The sequence below is a fragment of the Monopterus albus genome, unplaced genomic scaffold, assembly GCF_001952655.1.
Source record: "Monopterus albus unplaced genomic scaffold, M_albus_1.0 scaffold148.1, whole genome shotgun sequence".
Taxonomy (NCBI): domain Eukaryota; kingdom Metazoa; phylum Chordata; class Actinopteri; order Synbranchiformes; family Synbranchidae; genus Monopterus; species Monopterus albus.
Window position 1 is genome coordinate 326044 of NW_018128028.1, and position 12982 is coordinate 339025.

General features: G+C 41.0%; 1 protein-coding gene across 1 annotated transcript in view; it reads right to left on the bottom strand.

Moving 5' to 3' along the window:
- gria3b (glutamate receptor, ionotropic, AMPA 3b) overlaps positions 1-12976 on the bottom strand; it is an 87570-nt gene extending 74594 nt beyond the window's left edge. Inside the window, exons 1-2 of the mRNA XM_020614611.1 lie at positions 12756-12976; positions 12142-12300 (exon numbers count right to left, since the gene is read on the bottom strand). Coding sequence (XP_020470267.1) covers positions 12142-12300; positions 12756-12834 — 238 coding nt within the window. The 5' untranslated portion in view covers positions 12835-12976. The remainder of the gene's footprint in view (positions 1-12141; positions 12301-12755) is intronic.
- Between the last annotated feature and the right edge of the window lie 6 nt (positions 12977-12982).

A 12982-nucleotide genomic window follows, 5' to 3' on the forward strand; every position in this document is an offset into this window, starting at 1 on the left:
TTTCCAGTCACAGTGCAAACCATCTGACTCCATTACCGTTTGTTTCTGTCCTTTAGGGGGGCTTCACATCTGTCTCATATACAGCTTACTGCACATTCAAAGCCAAGACTGTGCCACACAGGGCCATCTAGAGCTGGCCAACTGCTGCTCTCATCAGGTCCCCTTCCTGCATATGAAAACCTTTGCCCCTGGTGTCACTAATCAAATTGCAAGTAACAATATATATCCTTGTCGGGGCGACTGTGGTTCAGTGGGTAGAGCAGTCGTCTCCCAACTGGAGGGTCGGAGGTTCAAATCTCAGTGCCTGTAGTCCACATATTGAAGTGTCCTTGGTCAAGACATTGAATCCCCAAGTTGCCCCTGATGGTTAGAGCCATCGGTTGAGTTGGCGCTGCAAATGGCTGCCTTGGTTCTGTACGGCAAACAAATTCCTTGTTTGTAACATACTTGGCCAAATAAAGGTGATTATCCTATGGCGATGAAACAAACAAAGTTGAGACATTGAGTGATTCAGTTGATTACAGGGCAGAAAATTAAAACAGCACTTCTCCTCCCACCTCTTTGCCTTTCTGTGAAGAATAATGGGATAAGTCAATCACAATGGGAGATGGGACCAGTTGTTTAACCTTGAAAACATCACTTACAGAATTCCCTTTCTTTCTCAGCTTCAATCTAGGCCTGGTTAAGTATGTAGAATTCAGTGCCACTTTTCATCTTAATAGTGTCCTTGCTGAGCTGGAGCTCTATCACTGAATGACAATGCTGGTGGTAGCAGAGGGAGATGGTAAGCAGAGGGTTATGACAGTAAATGAGATGTAATTCTATGCATTCCAGGGCTCTGACATAGAGACCCTTAAATATCCTACGTTCACTTTTCTTTTCTAAAGTTAATTTCCCTGGAAACCAATAAATATTCTCAGCAAGGTGCTTCATTTTCAAGCCACTTCATATAGTCACTTGAGGAGAAGAGAGCAAGAGTTTTTTTCTGCATATTTGAGGAAAAGATGTAGCCCATTTTACTCTCAGTGGGTCTTTCATGGCCAGGCATGAACGCCAATAATAAAAATTTCTGTGTAATTTTGCAGAGGTCTGATACCGTGTTTGATATGTTAGCTATGCTGCAATTTAATCAAGTAAGAAAAGGTCAGAGACTATGAAAGAGTTGTCTCTGGTAAGACAAAGACACACTTTAATAGACAGAATGTATGTGGTTAACTGATCAGCAGAAACAAAATACTACAAATCCAGTAAAGTAGATTTTGAAGCTAAATGGATAATATTGCCATAAAATATTGTATGTTTCTTTTACTTCACTCTGGAGATGACTTTGGTTTTAATTTGCCAATATTTTGAGATTAAAGGGAAATATGCTTTATTACAACTTAGGCTTTATTTGTGTGGCTCTGGTATTTGCTTTAAAGTAAATTTTGAAATCAAAAACATGGCATCATAGCTAAAATGAATCCAATGAGATGATAAACACAAGAGTCAGACAACTATACAGGGTAGAAATAAGAGAAACGTTTTGAAAGACACAATACTTAAAAGTGGATCTTGAGGTAAAAAGCTAATAGTGAGTGCACAATAGGAATGTGCATAACTACAAGTGCAGTAGTACACAGTAGGAGACACTGGGATATTGGGTTGTAATTTTACTGAACATCTTTGTTTTCTCTTTAAAACAAATTAGACCACAGTCTCAGTTTGTTTCAGTTTTAGTGAATTGTGTTGTGAGATCTCACCACTTTTGTTGAGTGGTTTTATAACCAACAGAATTGATGCTGGAGGGTTTAAACCTAAGCTGTTCCCTTCTACTATCAGGTGAAGGCTCTGTCAGTGGATAGCAGTGGTACCTGGGCAATTAAAAACAGTCTGCTTTGCTACAGTACATCATGTTATATAACAAAACCATACCTGCATTTTGAAGTAATCACAGACACTTTGGTTGATTGCAGAGAAAAAAAAAACATGTTTATTACAGAAGTTCAGGAATTTTCAGTCTTCATTACTCCTAACAATTTCTTTATTTCTTTCAGTTAGAAGGCATTCTAAAAGCTTTACTCTGAGACCAGCCCCTGAAATTGAGAGTGAAATGTTCACTGTCTTTTCACAGACTTCAGCCACTTCTAAACTTAAGCTTCTTTATGCATAAAAGACCCAAAGTCTATCGATTTAGAGCTTAGGGATGGGACTTATGCAGCAACAGCATGAGCAGGAGCAGGAGCACTGCACTGGGCAGTATACACTGGCAAAGTCTTCAGAAGAAATCAAGAGAACATAAAACGAGTCTGATGATACTTCTCTGTCACCTTCACATACGGTATTTAAGAAAGGTATATAATTCCGTTTCACTGTCCATTCACACTAGAAAGATCAAGGTGCTTTTTTGTTTCAGTCAGTAAAAGTACATGTGTAATTTTCTTTATAATAAATTCATTCAGAGTGGATGTCATAATACTTTTGGCTATTGTCCAGCTGTGGGTCTGCAGCTCAACTGTAGACATACATACAACCCCACATATTAACTGACAGCATATTCTGGACATTCAGCTTGCTTCAGTTCAGTACAGAAGACAGGAGAGAGGGGTGGGGTGGTTACTGTGCAACTGCAGCTACTTACAATACAATTCACATCATAAACACATGACCACAGAGACATGGACAAACACAGTGATTGGTTACTTTATCTCTCCATCTTCAATTTGTGCCTCTCTCCTCCTCTTTTTTCTTCTCTCATAAACATAGTTAAGCCACTGAACTCTCCCAAGTCCTTTTTCATCATATTCTAGCACTGTCGGGGCTGCAAAGGGCATCGGCATCCGAGAGAAGCTTTCCACTGAGGCCTTTGGAATGGATTCACTCCAAACCGCCTTTTCATTCTGCAGCTGCGATGGATTAGCTCTGTCATGGGTCCAGATGAGGTTTGCCTTCCTGATCTGCACGCCACGCTGCGGAAAATAAAGCAACCGCACCAAGATAAAGAGGGCAGGAAAAATAAAATTAAGGGACAGAAACCACGCCAGTGGCAACCCAGTGGTCGATGATAGAACACTTCAATATTTCATCACACAGTCATGCATGGACACACAGGCATGGACAGTGGCCTGGGAGCAACCCACCCACAGATTTTATGTAGCCATGTGTGAAATGGCAAGAGCCACACAACAGCGCTCTCTGAATTAACCATTGAAGGGAGAAACATAGGAGGGTCATGGCTGAGCAAGCACATCATGTTCACTTAATTCTCACTCATGGGGATAGTGAGCACAAAGGACAGGAGAACTGTGCTAAGAAGCATGTAAAGTAAGACCACGCCCATAAATGCATCTTCTTAACATAACCGGTGGAGAGCAATGGCAAACACCTCCATCATGACAGAGCTGCAGATGAATCAAAGAACCCTGGAGCTTTCTAGTTGCCTATAATTCCCAGCATATTATTCCTCGCCATATGATTATCATTCTACTTTTTACAGCAGGCATGCAGACTTGATTAAACCCGCACATTCAGCATGAATTGGGGAACAATCAGAAATATATTGGCTCTTGTTATGGTGACAACACAACAAAAGTGATTTGAGTGGCTCAGGTTTGCTTCCTCAGGCCGGCTAGGAGATATTTTTGTTTTCAATGTCATCAGCAGTTAATTCCAGCACATCAACAGGCGCGGCTCTGACACTGCTGGGGTCTTCAATCTACCACCGCAATCACAGATGCAGTAATGGTCTATAAATTCACACAGCTTCAAGAGGTGTTGCCCCGCATTATGTTTTATTACATAAGATATGTTTAATATTAACCACAGAGGCTATTCATGGAACTACATGTCTCATTTGCATTTCTGTATCACTGCAAGGAATATGGTATCTTTTTTTCCTTCCTCCTCTCCATCACCCTGTATGCTCGAGTGGCCATACACTAGTTTCACAAGGTTATGACGCTTCAGCGGTCCAGCGACTGTGAACTGTCACAAGCAATCAGTTATGATGGAGCCCGTATTATTGTACAGACATGCAGCTTTGGCAGGGCTCTGCTAGCGACTGCCTGCATCAGGCCAGAAATGTGCGGATCTGCTCAGTCGGCAGACAGAGAGCTGCGAGCTGGAAGCCCCGTCGCGCTGTGATCCAATATTTACTATAGTTGGGAGAGTACATTGTGACACTCCCTGTTGGCGTTTTGTATTGCTCACAAGACTGCCCTGATGTCCTCTTCATTTTTGACTGTCTTTAGCACAGAAATTACATCCCAGCGCACACATGCAGAGGGAATCCAAAACAATAAACAGCTGATATTGCAGTCCAAGTGGACTGACAAGATTAGACGGCACAAAGGTGCCAATTAATGCTTTTCTCTGAGTTCTTCAGAAATAATAAAAGGCTCAAAAGCATTTTCTTTTGTAAGCTGTCTGACCTTGGTTAGGATAATGCAGTCAGTGGCTCCTATTGAGGAACACTACAGAGTTCCCACTTTTTTTTTCTTTTGGACTTGGGGGCCAGACCAATGCAGCTACTTCCACAGAAGCACAATGTGGATGTACTATTCCAGCTCAAGTAGGGGATTACTGATTCAGTGATTATGGGTATTGTAGAGGAGTCTACTGAATGGCCAATAGCTAGCTGAGTGTGACTGCAACGGCTGCAGGAATATAGGTGTAATGGGCTTTGTGGGAGACATTAAATATATATAAAGAGAGAGATGGAGATGAAAAAGACAGCAAGGGGGAGTAGAAGTAAAAAATGCTGACTGCAATGAGATCTCTACAAGTGACAAGTTTTGAAATTACCCTTCCTTTCTTCTTCTTTTCTTACTTTGTCCCTGCCATTTCACAACTGGTCCATAAGGTTAAATAACTTTTTGAAATGAAAACCAATTTCTGCCACACCCCACTCTCCTTAAGAGGTTTTCCTCATTGAGAAAATAAAATGGAAAACAGCCATCACACAGAGCTGGGATCCTTGCAGACATATCCTCGATGCACCTGAGACGAATAGTTCACAACAGCATCTTGCCCCCTGTTCCATTTCTTCAAAATGCACCACAGGAACAGGCGTTTTCTTATCACAAACAGTTTTTCCTCGCACGGAGCACAGTAGTGAATGTGTTTAATGCGCCACTAAGATTTTGTGTATCTCCTCCTGTGTGGTCCCTCATAGTGCTTATCACTGCTTTTTATGGTCAGCCAGTTCCTCTTGTTCATCACAACGCAGTGCTGATATCATCTTCAATAAGGGAACGTAGACTTAGCCTGTCATTGCTGACTTATAGTTGAGAAACCACCCTATTATTGGAACAATGGTGAACAGATGTGTGGAGCATACAGTAGATGGGCTGTCATGTTGTATCATGTCAGCTGAGGAAAAAGAGGGCTTGATCTATGTGCTTGCATCCACAGCTTTTCCATAAAGCCCCCATATGGGTCAACATTGCACAAATTATTCTTAAACATATTCCAGTTGCTGGTTAATGGCAACATCAGGGTTTGTATTATTCAGCTGTGGCATAAACTGCTTTTATAGATGTGGAGATTTTATTGCCAACAAAAATCTTTCAAAGTGTTAAAGCTTTATGAGTAATCCCATATGTCCCTTGATACACTTAAAACATATCTTGCAGCCCCAGAATTGCTTTAGAAAATATTGTATAAAAAGCATCAGTTAACAATACTATATACAGTGGCTCTATGTTTGTCTGTGCTGTCTATTTGATGTAACTGTGTGTTGTGGGGTAATGACATATATATAGGGTGCCATGACAGTCCATCCATAATCATTTCACTCACAATTTATCACGTTTGCCCTAGAAAATTGAACAGATAGATAAAGGAAATCAATAGGAAATTCAAAAAAACCATAGGATCACAAGAGGAAGTCTGAACACACCAATAAAGAGTGAGACAAATCTTACCAATATGAACGTATGATGTAATTTACTAATCTTCCAAATGGAAAATCCATCCCTATACTAAAGGCTTTTTAACAGTCCGTGGCTGTTGAAATGGCCAAATGCCCAGTGTTTGTGAAAGATATAGGGAGAACTGAAGCCACATCAGCAGTGAGGGAGGAAAGCTGTTGTTTAATCAAACAACATCTGCCAGCGTCATCGATTCCAAGACAAATAACACTCTGACAGCAATATTTCTTCTCAGGTTGGGTTTAAGAAGATCTTTTGATATTCTGATTAAAAATTCTTTGTGTTGAATCTGCCTTGGAGTGTGTTCTATGTTTTCTATTATGAATCTCATTACAGTTTCAGCTAGGTGCCTGACTTTAAAAAATAATAAATAAAAATATAGCAGAGGGCATCTCAAGTCCAGAAAATTAGGTCAAAATGATGTTCCCTTCAGAGGTTTGGCATTTGGATTTTTTTTTTCCAGCTTTTATGTATTTGCCGTATAAAAAAAGCTTTAGCATCCTCCTATGGTGATTGTAATTGTGCCAGCAAGAATTCAAGAAATTTCTATAAAATGTAGTTTAGCCTTTTAGAATATTATCAGTACTAAATTTCAGCTAGTGTGTTGTTGTAATATCGACGCTGTAGGAGCAATTACTGTAGCACTTAACTGATTTTAGTTTTATGCAAATTTTGACTATTGGTATGTACTAGCATTCCTAAAACATAATGATGATAACTCTGCCAGACATGTTTAAACTTTAGTCCAACAAAATCTCCACCTTTTCTTTGCTGCATCCTTCGCTATCTGAACTGTTGTCCTGCTCCGCGCTCAGAGGCCTTGCTGTTCCCAGAGCATGTAAATCTGATCCAGAGGCATTGCTGTACCGCTCGGCCGACTGAGATGCACACCTCAACAGGCCTCTGAGACCACCTGGCTTGCTGGCCACTAAATCACAGCATTGCTTTACTGTGGCTCACTTTTCTCTCTGAGGATTTTGCAACATAATGGTGCATAACATTTAGTTGTTGTTGTTTTTTTCACATAAATTCTATCCTGCATTTACTTCAAAATGGTATTTTCTAAAACTGTATTAGCACAAAAAGGAACAGTGTTGGCCAACAATATTTCCATGACCTTTACTTTAGATGAATGATGAAAGGCATCATGGGATCTTAATACAAAAGAGTCAGATTTTGAGGTAGATGGGATGTGTCTGTCTACACATGTGCGATTGCATATGTCTACAGTGTGTGTGTGTGTGTATGTGCAAACACATGCATGTATATGTACATGCCTGTGTGTCCATAAACACAGCTGGAGTGTGATGGCATCTTCCTCTACAACCCCTGTAGCCTGGAGAAATGACTGTCTTTCTGACTGTTTCACTCAAACACATACACATACTCATACACATACTGTGTAAGGTATGCAACCTGTAAAATATCCTTCATTCAACTTTTAAAATACTTGCTCTCTCTTACTACAGTCTCCATCTCCTTCATCCCACTACTCAGTTCCGACTCTTTTTCCCAGCTTCCTCTGCCATGTTTCCCTGGTCACACCTTTCAAGCTGAGTTACAGCCTGCAAGGACAATAGAGTGTGGCACTACTACAACCACCCAAGGAGCCTCGCTCAGCTATAGCAAGTCTCAATCAGGCTATGCACTGAAAAAACATGTCTTACTGCCACTTTGTTTACTGTCCATTCACACATCACCACCACCAACAACAGCCCCAAAAGCTATACACAACAGTACATGCAAAGATTTAGTAAGGGACCTTTTGTTTGTGCTTCCAAACATATGCCATTTGCCACACGTGCTCAGTCACAGTGCAGGCCAATGGTGTAAAGAGACCATTGGTGTTTCTGGGCAACATGTGTGGAGCTAGAACTCTCTGGGTGGGTGTAAATGTCAAGGCAGGAAGATACCTCTTCATATGTGTTGTGTCTGGACAAAAAGTAGACTGTTTACAATAATCCTGATCAATAATATAGATATCCCTCATTATTGGAAAAAAATTAAAAAAAACAAGCATCTGCTGGAGATTTCCTCCTGACTGTCAAATCATTTGCTACTGTCTTATTTGCCCCATACACATTCTGATCCTGATACTGCACCCACAACATTTCTCACATATTATCACCATATATCATCCTGCATTGTGTGCATCCAGTCAGACTGCAGCACATAAATCATGGCAATAATTCATTTTTCTGCATATTACTTCAGATTTGATGCTAATCCTGCAGTATGGACTTCTAGTATCATGTAAGTCAACTGCTATTTCATTTGAAGCTGTGTTAAACAGCGGTGTAGTGCTATTTGTTGAAGTACCAGAGCACACCTATGACCCATGCCCATGCAGGGGCACGGCTGAGTTGTGGTCCATTTCAATGGCCAATGTAAACAGTTTTTTATTGTGGCAAGTTTACATAATTTCCCACACGATCAAATGTTAGACTGACTATTCTCTGGTGTGGCAGAATAACAGTGTGTAGCAGCTATTTGAAAATTTGAATTTGTCATAAGCATTAAATGCCTCATAAAGCTATAAGATAATACATGTTCTCTGCTTTAATGGGTTTAACTGAGTCCAAAATGTATTGAATGTAAACTACTGCTTCATGCTGGTTTACATGTCAACCAGCAACAGTGACCACATTGGTTGTGTGTGGGGCTCACGACTGATCATCATGTGCCAAAGTCTGGCCATCCTGTACTCTGCTGGGGCCTAATAGGACCTATCAGAACTTATTCCATTTGTTTTTACTGGTTCATTTACAAGACATACACTTTATTGATGATTGGATCTTCAAGCGCTCACAAAAAATGTAACATTATGAATCATCCAGTGTGCAAATATGTAAAAAGTGGCACAGCATCGTTCCACTGCATTACCGCAGGACTACTACTATGGTGCTAAAGGAACAGCATCCAGCATTTTCATACTGCTATTCACTTGCCAAGAGTTTAAAGAAGAGGTACAAGACTGATGCCACTGCTATGTCTGTATAATACATACAGTATGTAGCTAGAGCCTAGCTTATCTTAGCCAGGCAAGCTTCCTTTTGTTTTCAGTTGTTGTGCTAGGCTAAGCTAACTGGATGCTGGCAGCAGCATCATAGCTATCATTCAGATGTGACAGTAGTCTTCTCATCTAACTTTTGACAATGGAGCTAATAAGCTTTTTTTTTTTGCAAAATTTCAAATTATTCCTTTAACTTCATGTGTTCTCCATTGACACGAAGACACAGACACAGCCTGCTTTCCCTTTTGTCCCTCTCCTTTTTCTTGACTTTTGAACAGACAAATCCAACCACAGTGAGTCTTGTTTTATCCTGAGCTCATTTCCACATTTTTGGAGCAAGGCAGTTTTATCTGCAGTAGCCAAGAGTGATGGAAGAAGCTGGCTGAATGGTGCAGCCAAAGCATCATCTGCTACTGCCAGGGTTTAAGGACCTGGAGGATTCAATAAAAGATGGGTAGGCACATGTAAAAAGGCTGGCAAAGGGGACACAGACCATTAGCTTAATGACAGAATGAGGAATGAAGGAAGATGAGATTCAAAAGCCAAATATTGCAAAATTTCCTTTTAACAAGAATCAAGGTGAGTAATCTAATAAATAGCAAGGCAAGAAGTGGGGGCTGATGTTTTCTTTCGCCTCAGGTAAAAGAAGGAAAAAGAAGAAGGGTAAACAGAAGAGAAAAGAATGGCAGTGTCATTAAGTTGGCCAGCCGTGACCATCAGGAACATTAATACTGTCTGCTCTGCCGGTGCCTTTTGCTTTGAACTACTCCTGTCTCCTCAGTAAGCGTACCTATAGACTCTTAGCTTCCACAGCTATTATGGACCCTGCACTAGTAATTACACATTTTGCAATTTCTGATGTCACTTCAAAGAAGCCACAATGTTGCCACCAAAGCACAAACCCTGCCCCTGCAATACAAAGACATACCTTAAGAATCACTGAAGCCACACATTGTTTTGCTGCTGGTCATTAATTCACTTAAGAACAAAAGTCTTTAAACTGACTTCAAAGAAACTGTTCTAACACAAGAAGGTGCCTTTGTGATACCTAAGGCTTCATAAATTTTGTTCCCAAAAATGCAATACATTCTAGTAAATTCAATTATTGCTCCTCTATCTCTATATTATATCATTTTTAAATATTCTCCTGATTGGGGGGTGGGGTGGGGGGGTCTAAACAATGAGTCAGATGAGAGAGCTTTGCCACCACCTCCACCACCACCAACAGACTAAAGGGATGATACACACTAAAGCAAAATTCAATAACTCTGGAAGGTCTAAGGCAGCCAGATCTCATCTTGATCAAAGCATGAAGCTTGCCTCAAAATACATTTACTCCCCCAACCTGCATAAATGCCACTGTTGTAAGACTTTGTTTCAGATTGTCCCATCATAAAGTATATGCGTGCTATTGCTGATTCAGGTCTGAGTCGACCGCACGAGGCTATTGATGACAAAGGAAATTTCAGTGTCCACTAAATAATTGTGACAGCTTGCAGAACAACCGTGCTGACAAATGTAAAACTCAAAACACAGGAAGTCTTCAGTCACTGGAGGCAAAGCCTCAAAGGCCTGGGAGTCAGCAGATAAGTGATATTTCATAACCATCATCCCGATTTTGTTCACTGTGTCTTTAGAGACAACCTCTGGTGCTTGTGAACAGCTGTGAGCTCAGCATGGGCTGTTTGTAGTAAGTGAGCTCAACCTGACTAGAGTCTCAGGACACTACCTTGAAAAAAGTCTCTGATCATACATTAAACAAATCAATTCTCTGACTGTTTTAAAAGTTTCTGCTCTACTTTTAATGATTACTAAGTATAACACTTCTTTCCTCACCTCATCCTCTTCATTTTCCTCACCAAAAATTATAACAGCACTTGACAATTTCTCTCCAGTTTTTGGCATCACTACAATGATGCATTTTTTAAAGGTTTACGTTTTTTAAAATCTGAAATTAAAGGCAGTCATGGGATGGTGCTCTTGATGGAGATGCTAAGATGTGGCAGCAAGAAACAAGAAACAGGGCCAGGACTCCCACAGGAACCTGCTCGTCTCACCTAATTCTCTGGCCCTGAATTTAATTAGATTCTGATATCAACCTTTTTTGTTTCTTGTATGCTTTCCTTCCTCATCAACATGTATGAAAATGCACAGCACTATCCATTATTTATTCACTCTCGTTTGCTTATTGTTTCTTATAAATGCCTTCGTTAGGGCACCTAATTCTGGTGCTTGTGATATGACACTCTGTTTCATCTCCCTCACTGCTCAGACCCACCTCCTCTGCAGGTCTGAGCCCAACTCATTTGCTGCTGTTTGCTGGGGAGCTACGAATTTTTTCCCCCATTTCGCCCAGTGACAGCATGGTGAGATGGTATGAGGGCTGGGTGCTAATGAGCTGACTCTGCAATGCTGGGGGAGATACTCTGTAACACAGGGGAGTCAGGGGACAGACCAGGCGTAGACACTCGGGCACATGAAGAGTCAGAGGGGCCGTTATGACTGTACCACATAGGGCTTAGATGGACTGAACCACAGCTATGTGTCTCCATCGACCGTTCAGCCAAATTGAACCCATTATTTCATTCTCTACTCTATTTCTCCCCCTTTTGTCCACTGCGTTACTGCTAATTTCAGGAAACTGCAGCCAAAGGAGATGCATGTATTTGTTGGCTCAGTCACAAATCAGTGGCTGTGTGCACCAGCTGCACCAAGGGATCACCATAACCACACAGTAGGACCCATAACAAAGCGAGCGTGCAAAATCAAGATACCATATCATATTAAGTTATAACCTTTCTGCTTATATTGTGAATCATTTATGTGACAAAAATTAAAGCTATTTATAAAACAGGCTTAAAATCCTTCGCGTCCATCCAGTGAATCCCTCCAGCACTGAGTCCTTGTGTAGTGTAACCGGCTGTAGTGTAGTACAGCCATAGCTTCTTTTGTCAAAATGTTACTATCTGTCATAAATAAAACTAGTAAAAAAAAAAAAGGTTTATACATTTTTTGGTAAAACCCAAGGACACTATGATGTGTTTCACTGTCACTTTTATTTCCACTGAGACCTTATTTGCCAGAGTGGAGTGAGATGAACTGCTTCTCCTGGCTTCCCATAAGCGCCATGAGTTTGACATAAATAATTCTGCTCATTGTGCATGGACGTACTCTAAGTGGTGAGAATCTGGACATTGACTGAAATAGAAGTACACTTACACGCATGGGTGACTGAAAAGCTGTTGGACGACTCCAGGTTGTCTACGTTGTAGTTGAGGTGGAAAGGCTTTTCAGTAGTGTTTTGGTTGGTGTTGTAGAGTTGGACAGCGAATCTGAACGCGCTGTGCTCCTGCACCGTGGAACGCATGAACAGCCCCCCTTAAAGAGAGGAAAACCAAGATAAGACAGCGCTATATTAAACTTGCATCTGGACCGGTGTCAGTTTTTAATCAAGGCGAGGAAAAACTCAGCATGTTCCACAGTGATATAAAGGAGGCTCATCTTTATTTTAAAGAATAACTACCATGCATTCTGACCAGTGCGCCTGTCTGTAACTCTTCAAATCAAGCTCACCACCTCCAGTCTTCCTAATTATGCACCTCAATTATTTTCGGATAATGATTATGACACAGTCAGCACTAGCTATAGCTTTAATCTAGTTTTCAACAGTCAGCAGCTTTAAGCTTGTAGCATATTTAAAATCAAGTTTTGCTCTATCGTTGCGCAGAGCTCCGCGCTCAGTACACATCACCCTGATATATAATTGTAATCTTGCATTTGAATTTTTCAAACAAAACACACTCTGCAGCCTTTTAACGCAGCAGAACACTTACCGATATTAATCTGATTGGGAAATCCTGCGAATGATCTGTCAAAGAGCCACAGTAGAAAGAAAACCACGCGTTGTGCCATTTTCTCCGACCTATCTGTTCAGTTCCTTAAAAGGGTCTGTCTAAGCAGATTCATATGTTCTGGATGAAAGCCGGGTGCGATGGAAATCCAGTGGCTGGATGATGGTCGCTCACAGTGCACCACTTAGGTTCATTGAGGTGCAACCCAG